This window comes from Aotus nancymaae, unplaced genomic scaffold (genome assembly GCF_030222135.1).
Source record: "Aotus nancymaae isolate 86718 unplaced genomic scaffold, 86718_ANA_hifiasm-v0.15.2.pri h1tg000003l, whole genome shotgun sequence".
Taxonomy (NCBI): domain Eukaryota; kingdom Metazoa; phylum Chordata; class Mammalia; order Primates; family Aotidae; genus Aotus; species Aotus nancymaae.
This window is the reverse complement of record NW_026988414.1, coordinates 71,807,563-71,827,621: the sequence shown is the minus strand read 5'-3', so window position 1 is coordinate 71,827,621 and position 20,059 is coordinate 71,807,563. Positions and strand designations below refer to the sequence as shown.

At 42.1% G+C, this 20,059-nt stretch overlaps 1 protein-coding gene across 4 annotated transcripts in view; it reads right to left on the bottom strand.

The window, feature by feature from the left end:
- NEO1 (neogenin 1) overlaps positions 1–20,059 on the bottom strand; it is a 249,381-nt gene that overhangs the window by 12,088 nt on the left and 217,234 nt on the right. For 3 of the 4 annotated variants that reach the window (XM_021667498.2, XM_021667500.2, XM_064382335.1), the window contains exons 20-25: positions 19,049–19,243; positions 18,326–18,358; positions 14,941–15,009; positions 10,869–11,016; positions 4,874–5,112; positions 4,189–4,281 (exon numbers count right to left, since the gene is read on the bottom strand). In XM_021667498.2, the coding sequence (XP_021523173.2) occupies positions 4,189–4,281; positions 4,874–5,112; positions 10,869–11,016; positions 14,941–15,009; positions 18,326–18,358; positions 19,049–19,243 (777 nt within the window). The remainder of the gene's footprint in view (positions 1–4,188; positions 4,282–4,873; positions 5,113–10,868; positions 11,017–14,940; positions 15,010–18,325; positions 18,359–19,048; positions 19,244–20,059) is intronic. The other variant, XM_021667499.2, reaches the window with a different exon arrangement.

Genomic DNA, 20,059 nt, shown 5'->3' with positions numbered 1-20,059 from the left:
AGTCTGGGGACTCAGCCATATACATCTGCATTTAAGAGAATAAATGGCTCTTTCCTTCCCACACTGGCTAAGGATTCAATTCACTGCATTCAGCTAAATAATCTGAAATTTCCACACAGATTTTACATACTACTTTCTATGAAGATAGAGATTCCATGTACAACTTTCTATGAGGCTTCATTATCCATCTGAGATGGAAACAGACAAAATCAGAAGCCCAGAGTCTGGGAATAAACTTTTCTTCGGAACTCCCTTGGAGTGGTTGTAGAAATAGCACGTTTAAGGTCAAGATAACCAGCTCTACCCCCACCAAACAGGCAAATAGGCCAAAGCTGAGTAGCAATACAGGGAAACTTTTTTCTTTAAACAAAGGCTTCATAAACTTCATAATACAACTTAATTAATACTTAGTGGCCTATTGAAAGGTCTTCTGTCCCCAGGGATCTCCCTAAGGTCTTTGTGGGGCTATTCAACATTACTTTGGCTAAGAGAAATCTCGGTCAATAAAATGGATGCCTTTACTTTCCAGCTATCCCTTGTCCTGGCCACAAGCAAGCAAGCAGGCGGCATGACTGGGACCCTGGAGCACGGCTGCCCTTTCCCTTCTCACGGCTTCAGGAGCAGAACAGGGGCTTTCCCTCAGGTGCTGCTCTTGGGGACCAGAGGCTCCAGGTTGTGCCCGGGAAGAGAACACAACACAGGAAAGCTGTCTGAGGAGGGCTCTTAGGGTAACTGGGGAGTTGGCAACTCCTCTGGGGGAAGACAGGTAGTTTTTAGAAGTGGGTGCTTCAGACTCGGTGTTTTCCAGAATTCAGGCTGGGGTAGGGGGAATAAACCTGATTTTTACCTATGAAAGTACAATTTGAGAGCATTCGAGGACTCTCACAAAGGAAAAAGAAAATTGACTTTTTTTCTTTATAAGGCATTTCCAGTCTTTGTAGATAAGTAAATAAAAAAATAAAGCAGTGCCGATGTGCTTGGCTAGAATATAGTAAGAAATCAGCACTGTTAGCTGACTCTGAACTCAGTGCTTTGGTGCATGGCCTTGGATGAAACCATGTCCTGGCCCAGCAAGCCCTTCCTAGCACTGCTCAGTCATTTAAAACCAGGGCAGGTGGATGGTGGATGATGGCTCCTGCATCATTCCAGGACTCAGAGCTCAGGGAATACTAGCTTGTGAAACAGAACTGTAGCCGTGTGGATTTTAAAAACAGTATCTTAAATGGATCATAAAGACCGTAAGTGGATCTAGTTGCAGGTTCTTAAAAGATTCCACTTACCCACCCAACTATTAAGGCACAAATTAAGTAATACTGTATATTCGTGCAAACTCCTTCCCCAACATCAAGAAAAGAATGACATCAACTGAACAATACATCTTTTTCACTTAACATATTTAAAACTAATACATCTAGAAATAAAGGTAGTAAAATTTTACAAGTTTTCAAACTAAGCCATTTCAGGTAGGAACTGAAGTCTTACACAAAACAAACGAAGCAGGAGCAGTGCTATCATCTTCTTTATCAATCAGAAGCAACTGGAATGGATCAATTTACTCTTTCTGGGCATGTGTATCTGTAAATTTGGGAACCCCATCCAGGGCACCTCTTATAAGAGGGAAACCATGGCTTTCCCCCGCATGTTCCAAGTCCAGGACTTTCTTTCCATCAAGGACCACAAGCATGAGCTACTTTGTGTGGAAATTACCTATTAACAAATAGGGTGTTACTCTTTCAAAGCTGACTTTTGTAATCCAGTGTTCTACATGTTTGTCTACAATGAGTGTTTGTGGGAGAGGGAAAGGGTGTGCAGACATCCACATGCTTGGAGCATCCACCAAAAGACTGGGGACATGAGGAACTTTCCCAAGTGCACGATACCATGGTGCACCTCTTTGAATATATGATATCCATGGCTATTAAATATCATCATTTGTTGACAGATGGCTGAGAGTTCCCTGAACTGGGAGCCCCACTATGCTAGTTAGTCTGAAAGGCTTCTCTTCCTTGAAAACTGTGACAAGAGAGGACACAGTAGTTTGAAAGAATTGGTTTGTCCCGTTGCTTTCTGTTTTAATCATGATATTTAACTTATTTTGGATTTCAACTATTATTTTAAAAGGCTTGGCTGGGCACAGTGGCCCACGCCTATAATCCCAGCACTTTGGGAGGCCAAGGTGGGCGGATCACCAAGTCAGGAGACCGAGACCATCCTGGACAATATGGTGAAACCTTGTCTCTATTAAAAATACAAAAATTAGCTAGGTGTGGTGGCACGCACCTGTAGTCCCAGCTACTCAGGAGGCTGAGGTAGGAGAATTGCTTGAACCTTGGAGGCAGAGGTTGCAGTGAGCCGAGATCGTGCCACTGCACTCTAGCCTGGCGACAAAGTTAAGACTCTATCTCAAGAAAAAAAAGAAAGGGGCTCAGAAACCTTTATTTTTTTTTGAGATGAAGTTTTGCTTTTGTCACCCAGGCTGGAGTGCAAAAGCACAATCTTGGCTCACTGCAACTTCTGCCTCCTGGGTTCCAGTGATTCTCCTACCTCACTACCACGCCCAGCCAAGGCTCAGAAACCTTTATGCTTATCAAAGTGAGGCATGAATCAAGAATGAAAAATATTGTTTAAAAAATTCTGGCTGGGTGGGTGCAGTGGCTCATGCCTGTAATCCCAGCACTTTGGGGTTCCGAGGCCGGTGGATCACCTGAGGTCAGGAGTTTGAGACCAGCCTGGCCAACATGGTGAAACCCCATCTCTACTAAAAATGCAAAAAATTAGCCAGGCATGGTGGCACATGCCTGTAGTCCCAGCTACCCAGGAGGCTGAGGCAGGAGAATAGCTGGAACCTGGGAGGCAGAGGCTGCAGTGAGCTGAGATTGCACCACTGCACTGCAGCCTGGGCAACAGAGCAAGACTCTGTCTCAAAAAGACAAAAAAAATTCCAGCCAGGTGTGGTGGCTCATGCCTGTAATCCCAGGACTCTGGGAGGCCGAGGCAGGTGGATCACCTGAGGTTAGGAGTTCGAGATCAGCCTGGCCAACATGGTGAAACCCCGACTCTACAAAAAATACAAAAAAATTGCCAGGCATGGTGGCAAGTGCCTGTAATCACAGCTGCTTGGGAGGCTGAGGCAGGAGAATTGCTTGAACCTGTGAGCCAAGATTGTGCCACTGCACTCCAGCCTAGGCGACAGAGTAAGACTCTGTCTCAAAAAAAAATCCATACTGTAAACCTAAAGCTATTCTAAAATATAAAGTCCACTACTTTTATATAATTTTATTATTTTAATTAATTAATTAATTTAGAGACTGGCCCTTGCTCTGTTGCCTAAGCTGGAGTGCACTGGTGTAAAATCATCGCTCACTGCAACCTTAAATCCTGGGTTCAAGCAATCCTTCCACCTTAGCCTCCTGGGTAGCTGGGTTGTGTGCCACGATGCCCAGCTTTTTAAAAAAAAAAATTTTTTTTTTACATGAAATCAGAATCACACTCTGTCACCCAGGCTGGAGTGCAATGGCATGATCTCAGCTCACTGCAACCTCTGCCTACCAGGTGCAAGCAGTTCTTGTGCCCAGCCTCCTGAGTAGCTGGGACTACAGACATGCACCACCATGCCCGGCTACTTTTTGTCATGGCTAATTTTTAATTTTTTGTAGAGATTGGGTCCCACTTCGTTGCCCAGGCTGGTCTACAACTCCTGGCCTCCAGCAATCCTCCCACCTTGGTCTCCCCAAACACTAGGATTATAGGTGTGAGTCACCTTGCTTGGCCTTCAAATCTATTAATTAAAAAAAAAAAATCCATAGGTGCTCATCAGCACTGATGTCAGGAAGCATAACGAAAACTTGTAACATCAGGCCATCCTCAGCCCATCTGGAGGGAGCCTTTCCCATCTCTCCCATAGAGATATGATGCACTTTTAGGGAGACTGGTTACTTCCCTATTCCTGGGAGACAGGAGAAATTGTATCTTCAGCTTATTTACCCTAAACATAAAGACGCTAGCCTCAAGGATAGTATTTGTTGCAAAATATGGCAAGTGTTTGGTATTTCTTCCTTCAAGGTGTCAAAGCTTTGGTAGATTATCTTTGTGTTAGGATCAAGTGAAGACAAAAAGATCATTCATAATTGTTCCCCTACATGACTGGACAGATTGGTAGCACTGAGGAAAAGCGAAGCTTCTACTTACGCTGGGGTGGCTGGGAGTCAAAGGGCATCATCATTTTTGGTCTCATTCCCCGCCTTCCAGCCAGTGTAGACATGCTGTCCTCTGACTCATGCCCTAGATGTTAAATGTGGAGGTTAGTTACAAGCATGCGCCCTACGCCACTGAGCAGCCTCAACAGTAAAACACTTCTAGTAGGGGATTCAGAATTCACAGACAACGTAACGGGGACAAGATGTTTCTGCAAGAAGTGAAATAAAGAGGAAAATGATCATTAGAGCATCACAGGAGTTCCTGCTGAATCAATGTGGACATCACAATGCTGCCCACCACACTTCATATGGTGTCTGTAAGAGCATCCAGTCCAAGAACATTCTGAATACCACAATGCTAGCTGGACCAGCTGAAGGAGCAGAATGAAATGCACAGACATGGGCTACCTTGCCTCAAATGCTTGAATGTCGCACTGCTAAAGCCTGATGAGAGACCTAAAAGAGCTGTAAGATTGTCTCGTATGGGTACAGAACCTCTCCCCATAACAAGCTAGCTATTCTTTAGCATATGTTAACACATCTTATAACACATATTTCTCTAAGTCTGATCTCATATAGGAATCACCAAATTAAAGCAACCTCAGGAAAAAAAAAATGATTTAAATGAAAACAGCCTCCTAACATTTGAGAAAAAAACCCTGCACTTAAAATGGTACCTCTGTATGAATTTCGCCTTTGATGGATATTGCTGTCCATGGAGTTGTCAACTGGTGTGATATCTTGAGAGTTTCGAGGAATTGGAGTATCAGTCATGATGGGGTTTGGGTCTGGAGACTTATCAATGGGTTTCAGCTCCAGTCTCTCATGATGGATCCAGAGATCTGGAGGTTTCACATCTTTGGAATTCCCTTTGTACTTATGAGAGCCATTCACGGATTTGCAGGCAGCTCGTTTCCTAGGCACGAAGTTAAGAGGAGCTTTTAAAAAGTAACTCGTCTGAACATACTCGTCAAAAGGCTTGAGTGATAAAACTGCCTTTCTGAGAGATGTTTCAAGCAAAGGCAAAAACTAAAAACATACCCCAGCCCCCAAACAACAAGTCTGCTCCTGGGAAGAGTAAATATATCTCTATTTTGTCCACACGTATTTAGAGATACTTACCAGGGTATGTTTGAATCCTGCCTTGTGACTTTTTTTGACTGTTAAAAGGTTAACATAGCATTTTTCATTACATAATCTCTAAACCAGAAGGTTCATCCCCAAGTTTCCAACTAGAGCAATGTAGAAACATAACAATGGATTAGAGGGAAAGTCTATGGCTTATAAAAGAGGGAGGGAACAATTTGTTTTTTTTTTTTGAGATGGAGTTTCACTCTTGTCACCCAGGCTAGAATGTAATGGCATGATCTCAGCTCACTGCAACCTTGGCTTTCTGGGTTCAAGTGATTCTCCTGCCTCGGCCTCCTGAGTAGCTGGGATTACAGGTACCTGCCACCAAACCCAGCTAATTTTTGTATTTTTAGTAGAAACAGGGTTTCACCATGTTGGCTAGGCTGGTCTTGAACTCCTGACCTCAGGTGATACACCTGCCTCGGCCTCCCAACTGGGAGCCACTGCGCCTGGCCAGAACAACTTTTAAGGCTGCCAAACTATGACCACCAACTAGGTAAAGTCAAGAATGGGGACAACAATGTCTGCTTCTCTATACTTTAGCTTCTCCACTTTCTCTCTTACTTTCCCCTAATAAGGACATACTGGGTACCCAGGATATGCCAGACCCTGTGCTAGACCGCCATGCCCTCAGAATTTTTGGACAAGTGAAGAATACAGATGTTGAACTATTAATTTTTAAATGTTCTGAGCTTATGTTCTGAAATGCCAAGTATTAGAGCAACTTCTTAATAGTTGGATCTAAGCTGAACAGGAAAAACCTAGAGGAAGAAGTGACATTTAAGCTAAGACCTAAAGAGAACAGAAAGAACATTCCAGGTGGTGAAATCAGCTTATGTCAAAACCCTAAAGTAGACAGCAATGGCCTGGTGGGATATCAGAAGGACTTTAAGAAAGCCTGAGTGGTGGAGACATAGTCAACCTTGCAGAGAATGATGTGAAATAATACTGGAAAGGTAGTCAGGGACCAGATCATAAAGAAGTTTTAGAGCAAGCTAAGAATCTGAACTTCCCTTTGTGAGTAATGAGAAACCATTCAATGGTTTTAAGCAAGAGAGTAAGGAGCTCACTTTTGAGTTAACACTTTACACCAGCTGTGATGTGAAGAATGGCTCTGTAGGTGGGTGACAGAAGACGAGACCAGCTAGGATGCTACTGGAATCTCAGCCACGACTGATGGTGGTGTGGGACAGTGGGAATACAGGCAAGAGGCAGATGTGAAAGCTATCTGGGAGGCAGACATGACAGGTTGATGATGATGCTAAGGTTTCTGGTTTAAGCCACTTAACATTGGGAATAAAGGAGTAGAGGCAGGTTTGCCTGAAAAGATGATGAATTATGTTCTGGGTGTGCTGAATTTGAAGTGTCTCTGAGAGATTCAAGAGGAAATGTAGAAGAGGCAACTGGGCGTGCAAGTCTGATACTCAGAAGAGGGAGGTCTTGGCTGGAGACAGAAATACAAGAGTAGCTGGAATGCTGAAGGCATGGGAGCAGATAAGATCACTTGGGGAGAACACAGAAGAAGAAGAGAGTAAGTCCAGGCCCAGGCCCTGAGGAGTGTCTGTATTTGATGGCTAGGTAGACAGGAGGGCCTATGAAAACAAAAACAGAAACAAAAACATGCTGTTATGGATACAGAAGAAAATGTTTCCAGAAGGAACAGGTGACTATGTTAAATGTTGTTGAAAGACTAAGACGAGAAATGAAAAATGTTCTTTGCCTTTAGCAATATGGGGGTCACTGGTGACCTCCACAAAAGCAATTCTGGTGAAGTCGTAGGGGCAGAATAAAGATTAGAAAGGACTGGTGCATGGGTAGGCAGCAAACAAACATATGAGTATAAGCAAGTAATCAAGGAATTCTGTGGTGAAGGAGAAGGAAGGTTTGTAAGGAGCCAGTGATAAGGACCATACAGGGGGTGGGGGGGTTATAATTATAATTATTCCTTAAGCTGGAAGAAGTTAGAGCACACTTAAACACTGAAAAGGCAGCCAATAATGAGTAAGAGGTCAGCTATGCAGGAGAGAGGAAGAATTGAAGGTAAAAGGTCTTAGAAAAATGGAAGACAATGAGATTCAGGGGATAAAGGGTAAAACTGGCTTTAAACAGGGGAAGTACACTTAGGAGGGAGGAGGAAACAATGATTACCAATGTAGAAAGGCTTCAGATTTGATGGCAGTGTGCTGAGGTAGTTCTCATCTGATGGCTTCTAAGGAGAAGCCCAGCTCATCTGTTGCCAGTCGGGGGCTAAGGGGGAATGTTCTGAGAACCAACGAGGGTTTAGATTCTCTAAATGCTCTGTCAATTTTGAGGTTGTAAGACTCTATAAACAGCTACCATCTAAATGAACCTCAGGTATTACAGAGGAAGCAAAGTAATAAGAAAAGCTCACTTATATTTTTCAATAGTCAATGGAATACTTGCAAAGCAGATCACCAGAGAAGTGGGCAAGGGGAAAGCCCTCTGATAGGATGATTTTCAACAAAGGGACCCAAATCTGTAGGACATGCCAATACAGAGAATAGAACCTATTACCAACTCATCTTCTTACTCTCAATCTGAAGACTGAATACCTTATTTTTAAAATTTACTTTGAGCCCAGGGATGGTGGCTCATGCCTGTAATCCCAGCACTTTGGGAGGCTGAGGCAGGCAGATCATTTAAGGTCAGAAGTTCAAGACCAGCCTGGCCAACATGGTAAAACTCCATCTCTACTAAAATACAAAAATTAGCCTGGCATTGTAGCAAATGCCTGTAATCCTAGCTACTTGGGAGGCTGAGGTAGGAGAATCATTTGAACGCAGGAGGCGGAGGTTGCAGTGAGCTGAGATCCTTTCACTGCACTCCAGCCTGGGCAACAGAGCAAGACCCCATCTAAAAAAAATTTTACTTTAAATTTGAAGTCTTCCAAAGCACTAAGGAATTCTCTGTCATTTTGGTTTTCATATTCTTTTAATAAAAGAATAAAGATCCCAATATTTCTAAAACTAGATATAAAATCAAGTTAATATAGATAAATGTGAAATGCCAAATAAAGAGGCTTGAAGAAAAGTTCTAGAGTAGAAAAAAAATGTAGTCTTTGCAGCTTTAAAAATAATAGCTTTCCACTATTAAAAGTAGACAGCTGGTCTACTCATGCCTGTAATCCCAGCACTTTGGGAGGCCGAGGGGGCGGATCATTTGAGGTCGGAGTTCGAGACCAGCCTGGCCAACGTGGTGAAACCCTGTCTTCACTTAAAAAATACAAAAATTAGGCTGGGCATGGTGGCTCACATCTGTAATCCCAGCACTTTGCGGGGGCCAAGGCAGGCGGATCACAAGGTCAAGAGATTGAGACCATCCTGACCAACACGGTGAAACCCCATCTCTACTAAAAAAAATACAAAAATTAGCCAAGCGTGGTGGCATGTGCCTGTAGCCCCAGCTACTTGGGAGGCTGAGGCAGAAGAATCACTTGAACCGGGAGGCAGAGGTTGCAGTGAGCCGAGACTGTGCCACTGCACTCCAGCCTGGTCTCAGAGCGAGACTCCACCTCAAGAAAAAAAAACAAAAATTAGCTGGGCGTGGTGGCGGATGCCCGTAATCCCAGCTACTCAAGAGGCTGAGGCAGGAAAATCACTTGAACCCATGAGGTGGAGGTTGCAGTGAGCCGAGAATATGCCACTGCACTCCAGGCTGGGTGACAGAGTGAGACACCATCTCAAAAAAAAAGAAAAAAAAGGAAGAACTGTAAGAGGCAGTGGCCAGAAGGCTTATAAAAGAAGCCTCCTTTTTCTTGAAAAAGTGACAGAGTACAAGCTATGGAAAGCTATTTCATTTGGACAAAAGAAAGAGTGATTTAAAATATCACATAACCTATAAAAAATGACATAAAGTTATTACCAGTAGCAATTACAAGGTAGCCTGTACTTGCCCAGTACAGTGAAAATGAACAAATTTATGATTATTAAACACATGCATCCTTGCCTTGGGCAGATGAAGTCTGCGTGGATAATCACACAGACACGAATTTCTCTTTCTCTGTCTCTCTTTTTTTTTTTTTTTTTGAGACGGAGTTTTGCTCTTGTTACCCAGGCTGGAGTGCAATGGCGCAATCTCAGCTCACCGCAACCTCTGTCTCCTGGGTTCAAGCAATTCTCCTGCCTCAGCCTCCGGAGTAGCTGGGACTACAGGCGTGCGCCACCATGCCCAGCTAATTTTTGTATTTTTAGTAGAGACGGGGTTTCACCATGTTGACCAGGATGGTCTCGATCTCTTGACCTCGTGATCCACCCGTCTTGGGCTCCCAAAGTGCTGGGATTATAGGTGTGAGCCACCACGCCTGGCCGAATTTCTCTTTCTCTTGTGGAGCAACACCCCCATCTTATGATCTTTCAAGATATTGCAACTAAAATCATTTTATTATCCATATTATGGTTTTGCTATTAGGAATAATTCAGGAGTCCCCCCCTTTTTTTCTATCTGTTTTGCTAACCAGATAATTGAGCTGAATGTAATTTAGGATCAAGGATTCTTCCAAGTGCAGGCATGGACAGTATTAGCAAACACTGCATAACCTTGAGGGAATAGGTTGCTTGTCCATATGGCAGTATCAGTAACTGAGCCCCCCTGCTACTTGCACTTAGAACATTAGCCACAAGCCTCAAAATTCCAGAAGAGTTCAAGGCTAGCAGCGATTTAATCTCTCTGAGAAACCGATAAATTGATCCTTTCCTGTTAATTAAAGCAACCCCACCCCCACCCCCACCCTCTATACTCGGTAGCACTTCTTTAAAAACATTCTTAAACTTAGATTTAGAATGACAGGCCTATGGTGTTCTTCCACTGGGCTGGCATTTGTGCTGTGACACAGCCTGTAAGAATGCCCACAGACGCCTGTGCATCGGGTTCACTATGGGCACGTACGGACGGTGCTCCAAACGGGTGACCAGCAATGCCAGACACTTACCACTTTCCTCACCATATCTATGCTCTAGTTGGCTCTGTGACCTGAGAGGTTGAGCTAAATTAACTTTATCTACTTGGCAATCCTGCTGGGTTTCCTGGCTTCCAGCTGGGTTGGCTAATACTAGGCACTGGCAAGAGGCTGGAGGGTAGGAAGTGTTTCTTTTTCTGCCACTGTCCTTTGGGAGGAGGCTGGCAATGGCCACATGCCTCTAGCTCCCACCTTGCTCTTGTCAGGAAGCCCTCTCCTACTGTTTCGGATCTTCGAAAACAGCTCTCTCCTCTTGCCCTTTCAGTCCCAAGGATGATGGTGTCTTATTGTTGCTGCTAGCCTCTGAATATCCCGCTAGTTTTCTCTAACCTCACCTATGACTTTGTAAATTACCTCTGTTGAAATCCTTTTAAATGTGCCACCTCTTTTCTGCCAGGACGCTGACTGATACACATAAGAGGACCTACTTCCCATTTTCTTTTAAAATATTTGAAATTTCTTTTCATGTATTTTTATATCTTAACTTTGTGTATCACTCTGCATATGGAAGTCACATGGAAGCAAAAGATGTCAAAAATCTACAGGGTGCATTTGGGGCTTCTTACTTTTTCTGGTGAGAGGTGGTGCGACGGGTGCAAAAGACAGCGATAATCACAACCACCACGATGGTGATGACGCCAACAGAAACAATTATGACCAGCAGCATGTTACTGTCCAGAGGAGAGGTGGGGCTCCCGTGAGGGCTGTTACTGCCTGCAGAGGAGAAATGGTATATTGTTAGTGTTAGAGAATCTGAAACATGCATACTATCAAGCTACAGAACCACTGATATCTCACGTGAACTTCTTCATAATACTCACTGCTCTGCCTTATATAAAAGTGCCACGTGAACATGGCTCTCTCTTCTAGATGATGAGCTCCTAGACAGCTAAGAGTCTGTCCTATCAACAGTGCTCAAGACAGAGACTGCTCAAAGACAGTGCTTAATTAAAGCTTCTCAAATTGTACTGAACATTCAAGAGCTTTCAAAGGTTGAGAAATACTTAGACGGATAAAGAATCTTGCCTCTCTGGTGTCTCATGTGATAAATAAACTCATCTTGTAAAGCACCACTTATAAACCATTTAGTTTTCTGGTTTTCAAAACCATTTAAAAATGTTCATTCATACAAAGCAAAGGTTTTCCCCAACATACAGATATCTGAGATCATAAAAACTGCATGCAAAGTCTGTTTTTGTAAATACACAGCCTATGCAGAGTTAATTCTCTTGTTCAACTTTAAGAAACAGTAGGTCTGAAGTATGACACTTACTGAATGGTTACTGTGTATCAGTCACTGCTCTAGGTACTAGGGGTGCAATGGTGAAAAACAAAGATGTGACTGTTTGGTGGAGGGAATGGGGTCAAATGATAAGAAATTACTAGTTTCTTATTTATTAGTTTCACCTGAATGGTGTGAAAAAAGAAAACGAGGGGATATGATACAGAGTGTCTGGGTAGCTAATTTAAGTTGAGTGGTTAGAAAAAGTTTCTCTGAGAAGATGGCATTGAGTTGAGATCTGAATGAGAAGAAAGATCCCATCAAACAAGGGGAAGGACCCTGAGGCAGGAAAAAGCTCTTCTCAAGGAAGAGAAATGCAGCCAGTGCTGTTAAAGAGAGAGAGATGCAAGTCAGAAGGAAGGAAGTGAGGAGAAAAAAAGGCATGAGCAGGAGAAGCTGCAGAGGCCGGATCATTTAGGACCCGGAAGATATTTGGATTTTCTTTTCCTTCTTCCTACTTTATTTCCTCATTGCTGAAAGGACGAGGTCCAGGCTTTGTAATCTAGCTCTACGTCTGGCTGTCTTCCATTTCTTGAAACATATTTCTTTGCTTCCCTACTCAAGTTATGCATGCTCATATTATAAAATGTGGCACATCCCACCACACATGTCTAACCACCATGGATATTTGGTGTCTTTCCTTCTAGCTACTCACTCTCTTAACTTTCTAACAATCAGAGGTATATAATGGGATGAGCTGCCTTGCCAAGTAATGGATCTTTCGTACTTAAGAGGCAGCCTGCCAGTGTGAGATATTGTGGAAGAAAAGCCTATCATCAAAGGATGGCCTGGAATGTGTATTTAAAAAAATCTCTTGAAGTGGTTCTCACAACAACCTGGCTTATAAATTTATGTTCGAATCCCAACTTACACTCATTGTGGGAGTCCCTTCCATAATGCTGGGTTAGCTGATCCTCCAACTTTGCTTCTTTGATTTTTATAGGCTACATCTAAGCCCAGTGATAAATCTGGGGCTGATTTAGAAGGGCTTAAAAGTTTATTCTACATTTGGTTCAATCATTTTTATCCTTTATTTATGAGAAAAAGGTAAGCAGACAGACAACTTAAACTGTACATACTGACCTTCAATAAAATAACGTTTTTATATTTGGGAAACACCATGGTACTGGGGCTGCTAAAATGGACTATACTGTTCATATTAGAATACAGCTTTCCATAACACTGTATTGACAGCAGTGCTGAACCACTGGGTTGGGTACTTGTCAGGGTGGGCATTGCATATCAGAGGCTGGGGAGCTGAAATGAGGGAGGCAGGCAGAGGTGGAGGTGGTTCTTTCCTGCATTTAACTGTGAAAAATTCTAATTTACCTGCATCTGACCTCTAACATGTGAGCTGGACAAAAGCTTTCTTCTAAGATACAGCAAAAGTGAGCTGCCAATGAACAGTCCTACCAGGGACAATATATATGCTATCTCTTTATGCCTCATCTGGACTACTGTAACAGTTTCCTAATTCCTCTTCCCTGATTTCATACTCTTAGCCCCCAACTTATTCTGTTATCATAACAGAAGATGGAAGTCATAGTGCACCAGTGGTGTCAGATACTTTACATGTTATTTGTAGCATAAAGCGCAAAAGTCTTAGCACTGGTACTTGAGTTTTTGACAGGCTGATTCTAACCTGTGTTTTCAACTCAGTCTCTGCCCTGTCTATGCAGTGTGACCCCTGGAGAGGCTGTTTTATTAATATACTGCCATGCCTCTGCACATGGTGATATTGCTTCCTGGCACGTCCAATCTCTTTCTTGACATTTAGCAATTTTCTAGCATCCTCGAAGACCCGGGTTAGACAGCACCTCTTCGAGGAAGCTTTCCTTTATCAGGTAGTTTGTTACCTACTCCTCTTGCTCCCACAGCTTGCCACATAGAGCCTACATCTTTAAAAACATGCATGTGGGCTGGGCATGGCGGCTCATGCCTGTAATCCCAGCACTTTGGGAGGCCAAGATGGGCAGATCACCTGAGGTCAGGAGATCGAGACCAGCCTGGCCAATATGGTAAAACCCCAACTCTACTAAAAACACAAAAATTAGCTGGGCATGGTGGTGGGCACCTGTAATTCCAGCTATTCAGGAGGCTGAAGCAGAAGAATCACTTGAACCCAGGAGGCGGAGGTTGCGGTGAGCTGAGATCATGCCACAGCACTCCAGCCTGGGCGACAAAGCGAGACTCTCTAAAAAACTCCCCCCAAAACAAAAATGCATGTATGAGTGAATACATAAATAAAAGAAAGACAAAGGAGTAATTACTTCCCTCACAGCCTTAAAAATTATACTGTGGACACCATATAAATGTCACATATGCAGGAGAAGGAGAAACTCATAAACAGAGTCCCAGAACTTGGAGCATATTTATTTCTAGAAGAATGCAAGTTTGTCTGGTTCTTCTAAGGCTGATTTCATTAAAATCTGGGCAGTTCCACTTTTGATTTAAATAGATAGCTGGAGATTAAGACGTCATTGTATTCCCACAATTAGACTATGAGTTACTAGAGGATAGGCGTTTCTCTCATATGTCTATCTCTTCCATATGTGAATAGTAAGGGTCATTCCTAGTAACTACTTCAGGGGACATTTTGCCACTCTAGATTCCCATGTCTGGTATAGGACCCCTGCTTTTTAGGCTGAATGTGACAGTGGAAAAAGCACAGAAATTAGAAGCCCTGAGTTTTGGTTCTAGGACTGCCATCATTAGCGGGTGGCCCCATGCACATTCCTTCTTCACTGAGTTTCTGAATGTATTAACTGGAAATAATGGTACCTGTTCTCCCTGCTCACCGTGTTGTGAGAATCAAATTTGACTTCATGTGTGAAAGTAACTTATAAATGGTGAAGTTCTGTAAAGATGGGGGTGTCATCATTAAATTAGAAGGCACCAGCTCTCAGGAAGGCTAGGAGAGTGGAAGAATCTTCTAGAATTACTAAACTGAAAACGCTGCAGTAAGTAGTAGTACTGGGAGAACTTAATGATTCTAAAGGCATTTGTTTGGCTTGTTTTGGATGGTGGCTAATCCCACTATTGGGTTTATTTTTGAAAGCAAAATTCTAACTCTTTTCTAGAGGCAGTAGGCAACAGGAAGAACAATTTGTTCAGGAATCAATCTTAAGTTGGATAAGAGGGGAAACAATTTTATTTATGAATCCTATGATGAATGAGCTTGGAGTAATTTGGCAAACATTTGTCAGAAAATGTCTAAAGCTAGATCTAGTAATAAAAGAAAACAGGTTAATATGCTACAACCCACCACACACAAGCTATAAAAGACATTTCAAAAATTTAAGCGAAACTGCTTCATGTCCATAGTAAGCAAAAAAACGCCATGGGAAGGGCTTTACCGCTCATTGGAGGTTTGTAGTCAGATCCTAGGTCTGGCAGCCGGCTTCCTTTCCCTCCAGACCCTGAGGCTAAAGGAGAAGAAATCATGTCAACAATGACCCCACACATTTGGTATGACAATCCACTTCATAGCTAGTGAGTGTTTTCAACAAAAAACACAATTTTTAGTCTCTTCTGTACGTGAGAAAATGAAGTAGCACATGAATCATGGGGATCTATAGTCTATGTGTGCAAAGCAAACTAAGGTATAGCTTCCTATGCAATGAGGCAGCTGAAAGACTGACAACCTTGTCTCACAGCTGTGAGCTGTCACTACTGTTTAGAAGGTGGGACAGCAGGTACTGTTTCTCTAGCTTAGGAAGCAGTTCCCAAAGGATTGCTCAGAGGAGCTTCTCTTAGAAAAGGAACCAAGGGGACTAATTAGGTTAATGTCTATATTAAAGAACTATACTCTTCCAAGGGACCTGGCTATGTGGATCTGAACTAACAGGCATCAGTATCGTTCAGATTCTTTTCTTTTCTCAAATTAGAAAGTTTTCCTTCTGAATATAAAGTTACCCTGAGCAGAAACAGGAAGGTAAATGGAAGTTCAAATCAGGTTCTCAGTTCCTGCTCAGTCACCTGAACATTCAGAGATTGAAAAAAAAGAGTCTTTCTCCTAGTTACTCAAAAAGACACTGTCTCTTAATCCATCATCAGGGAACACACTAAGTGAGGCTGCTGACCTCAGGCCTGGGACCACCCTAGGAGGAGGCCTCAGAAAGTGCAAACACCAGTTTTTTCAAAAAATCTTAAACTTGGTCTTGACTTTTGCTCTTCACGTTTACAGGAAAAGCGGCTTGGGAAAGGCAAATACAAGGACCTTTTCCCAGCAGAGCAAAGGTATCAGTCTAAGGTCTATGCCCAGAAAGCAATACCATACTTCTCCTGAAAAGAGGTCTGAAAGAACTGCAAAGTAAAAGCTGCTTCATGAAGTTAGCTAGGAGGCTAATCTAGCACATTGTTGAATAGGCTGACTGCACTTGTATATTGGCTCCATCATATACAACTGTTTAACTTTGGGCAAGTTATTTAAAACTATTCATTTTGGGTCTTAGTTTTCTCATTGTAAGACAGGGATAATAATGGTATCCACTTCACAAAGCTGTTGTGAGGATTAAATGGAAATTTAATACCATAAAATATTTTTAATACTGCCTGACACATAGTAAATGTTCCATAAATGTTAACTACTCCTATTACAAGCATAATAAATCTTCAGGAAAGAGTATAATCTTCCCTTTACAGAGGCAGAGAGCATGAAGCTTCAGAAAACACTTATAAATGAGAGTTATTTCTACAAATAAAGCCTTACTAGGAATGTATAAACGAGGTGTCTCTGCAAAACATTAGAGCTAATGTCAAGTACTTCTATAAATTATCAGGAGATATATATATATATATACACACACACATATTTGGGCAAATGAAAAAAATTGAAATCTGAAGTTTTCTGTATGTAGTTCATCTAGCAGAATAAATTTAGTGACTAAAACAATGTTTGCTATATTTCCAGAAGCTTAAAACCCCTCAAAAGAAGGTAACAGGAGTTCTTGGATATCTAAAAGGGCATATTCTAGAATTTACTCACAGTCCCTGGCCTTTTTCCATTGTCCACACATATTACTTTATCTCCTTACTTCTGAGGCCATCATTTCTCCCAAATGACACACACCATATATTAAGAGTCCAGTTGTTCCTCATATGCTTTTCACTATGACAAAGTCTAGCTGGCTTAGCACCTGCAAAGCTCTTCAGGTTTGAGTGTACTTAGTTGACAGGTAGGCTGCATTTAAGCCAAACTATCCAGAGCACCATATTATGTATACAATTGTCAAAGAACACAAATTATTAACAAACTGGATGATTTATATTCCCATATTTCCCAACATTTTTTCTCTTAAATGTAAACTGTGAACAAAAATTCCAAGGATGAACCGAGCACCAAAAATATCAATGGGTAATACCAGAGGTGGCATGCAGCTAAGAACTGCACTCTGGCTATTGAATGCAGTGAGAAAACAATGAGCTCATTTATATTCTGCGCATATATATACTATGGATATTTTTATACTCCTGCACTTTCACACAACAGAAAGTATGTTTGCAGTTTCTCCAATGTACAACAAAAGACTCAGTGAATGCAAACACATTTCCAAAGTGTTTTGGAAAACTTCATACATCAAGTTCTGACTCTTCTTGCCATTAGCCAAGATCCAAATACGTTGCATTTCTAAGAACTACTCTTAAACTAAGAGAGCAATCATTAAATTTCCTTTTAATGTTCGCTCTCAATATGGAAATCATACTAGCATTAACTGACTTCCCAGAGATGAAAATCACAAAGTATAGCTATCCCTCAGTTACCGTGTAAAGACTGCTGACGGATGGTTTCAAGAATGGTGACGTGGAGGCCCCTGTTTCCTAAGTTCCCACTTCAATTATTACTATTATTTTATTATTTTACTTTTTTTGAGACAGGGTCTCACTCTGTCACCAAGGCAGGAGTGCAGTGGTGTGATCATGGCTCACTGCAGTCCAGCCTCCATCTCCCAGGCTCAAGCAATCTTCCCGCTTCAGCCTCCGGAGTAGCTGGGACTACAGGTGTGCACCATCATGCCTGGCTAGCTTTTTTTCCCCATTTTTTGTAGAGGGGAGGTCTCACTTTGTTGCCCAGGCTAGTGATCCTCTCACCTCGGCCTCCCAAAGCGCTGGGATTATAGGCATGAGGCACCATACCCGGCTTAAGTTTTCATTACAAAGAGTTTCAGTCCTCTTTTAATATGATCAGTATATTTAAGGAGAGAAATGAAAAAAGAGCTCTGAATTAAGTTTATGGTAACAGAATAAACAAAGCACTAATTTAGTCGCAGAGAGAATCACAACATTTAGTAAGGTAAATTTGTAGGTTCTTTGTGGGAAGAGGAAAAAAGGATATTCACTGAATGTGATCACAGCTTTCCACTTAGAGACACTAATAAAATTCTAGATGCTACAAATATGAACAATTGGTATGATTTGTCTAATCATGACTCAAATGCCTATCGTTGCTACAGAACTTCAATATCTTAGCATAAAGGATGATCTGATCTACACTTAAAACCAATCTCCTACAGCTGCAGGATGCAGTTCATTGACTCACTTTTCTTCTGCCAGCCTGGTTAGCTCCTATATATATTCCCCAGCTTTTCAGAACATGGACTCAACTCTACTTTGGCCAATAAATATGTGGCTTTTAATACATGGTGCTGATTTTTCAAGGAAAAAAAAAAAAAAGAAACAAAAATCAAAAGCTAATAGGTCACAAAAGAAAGGAAAGGAAAGAGAGGCCATCTACTCATTTACCTTGATCATTAGGCATTTTATCAGAGGAGTCCGCTAACAGGCCAAGCACGGGGGAAGAAAAAACAAGAGCAAGGATCACAAGCTTTGAAGATGGGACAGGCAGAACTTTTTAAAAGGAAAAAAAGTAAAACCCCCACCAACTTCCAAACAAATTGAATCTTGACTTTAGTGCTAACAGAAATTAAATTCACACAGGGCTTTCATAATTCCTTAGATTCAGTCCCCAGTTAAATTTTATTAGCCTAAGCTCACTTGGTTCAATGCTTTATCTTCATTTTCTTATCTAGGGTTTTATTTAAAAGGTCCTTTTAAGTTTCCTTCTTTCTTTCTATAAGGTCCGCAAATAAGTCTTTCAGGTTAAGAGCCTGCATGAGTTGAACCATCCATCACAAGAACACACTATTTCTCTATATGGAACCAAAATAATCACATCTGATCTGACTGGTAAAAACTTTTAGATCACTACAATTCATCTGCCCCAAAGAGCCTGGAGCCAGTGTCGTCTTTTATGTGATATGTTTAGGCTAGTACCCCAGGGAGCACTGTTTTGGTGGTCAATGAATACCTAAGAAATCATTCTGGGATAAATCTTCACACCACGGCTCACAAGCTCATCATTAAGACTTCATATATTATCCATAGACTCTATATGCTCAAGTGATGGCGTAAGCATAGCCCCACTAAAAACACACACAACAAAACCCTCAGCTTGGGGACCATTACCTTTAGGTGTTCTGAATTGGACAGCTTCAGACATGGGTCCCATGCCCTTTGAGTTCCGTGCCTGGATTTTGAAGTAGTATGGTGTGTCAAGCGTTAACTCTTGTATCTGGTGAGTCAGTCTGTTTCCGACAACAGGCTCAATAACCCAGTCATGTATCTCTGCATTCACATCGGTACTGTAATATATGATGTAACCTGTCCAAGGAGTTAATGGGAAAAGAAATCTCATTCCCGCTTTTCCTTTTGCATTCAGTAAATCAATAAGTACCTATTACATCATATGCATATTATAGCATAATTAAAATAATGCAGTTTTGAAAACCAGGAATTGCCTGACAGGCTTTTTAGCTCTCATCAATGTGATCTCCTAGGAACTCCTAGGCAGAGTCACAGTGGACAGTCACCTGATACTTCCACCAGGGGGCAGTCAATCCCCACATTGAGAAGAGAACAGCCACAACCCTGAATCTACCTGACCCACGGCAAAAGTGCACTGCACTGTTGCCGGTTTTAAAAGGCAAAGTAAAATGTAATCCAGGTCAAGTCAGGCTTCATTCTTTCACAAAAGAGGCAAAGTCAAAACCTAAAGAAATGACAGAAAGCCCAGGATGTATGGAAAGGGATTCCTACTGAAAGCAAGAAGCAGGACAGTGCTAAGTAACGCTTTCCATTTCCTTGGACCATCTATTCATACAAAGGAACTTCAGGGCAAACCCCAGTTCCCCAGCACACGCCCACAAAGGAAGTAAGAGCAGCTGAACTCCATCAGGCTTCTCCCCCTGATAAGGCTAAGGAAGGCAGAGTGTTCCCTCTACTGTGGAAGGTTTTCCTCTGAAAATACAAGGAAAAAAACTCCAGGTCCCTACAAAGGCCTGGGCCAGTTCACACTTTTAACTCTATAAGAGCACAGGTACCTGGAGTAGCAGGTCTCCGGGGAAAAAGGAATTAAATATCTAAGGGGCTTTTTGTGTGTGTGTGGCTTCAGGGTACAAGAGCAGAATCTCTGTTTAC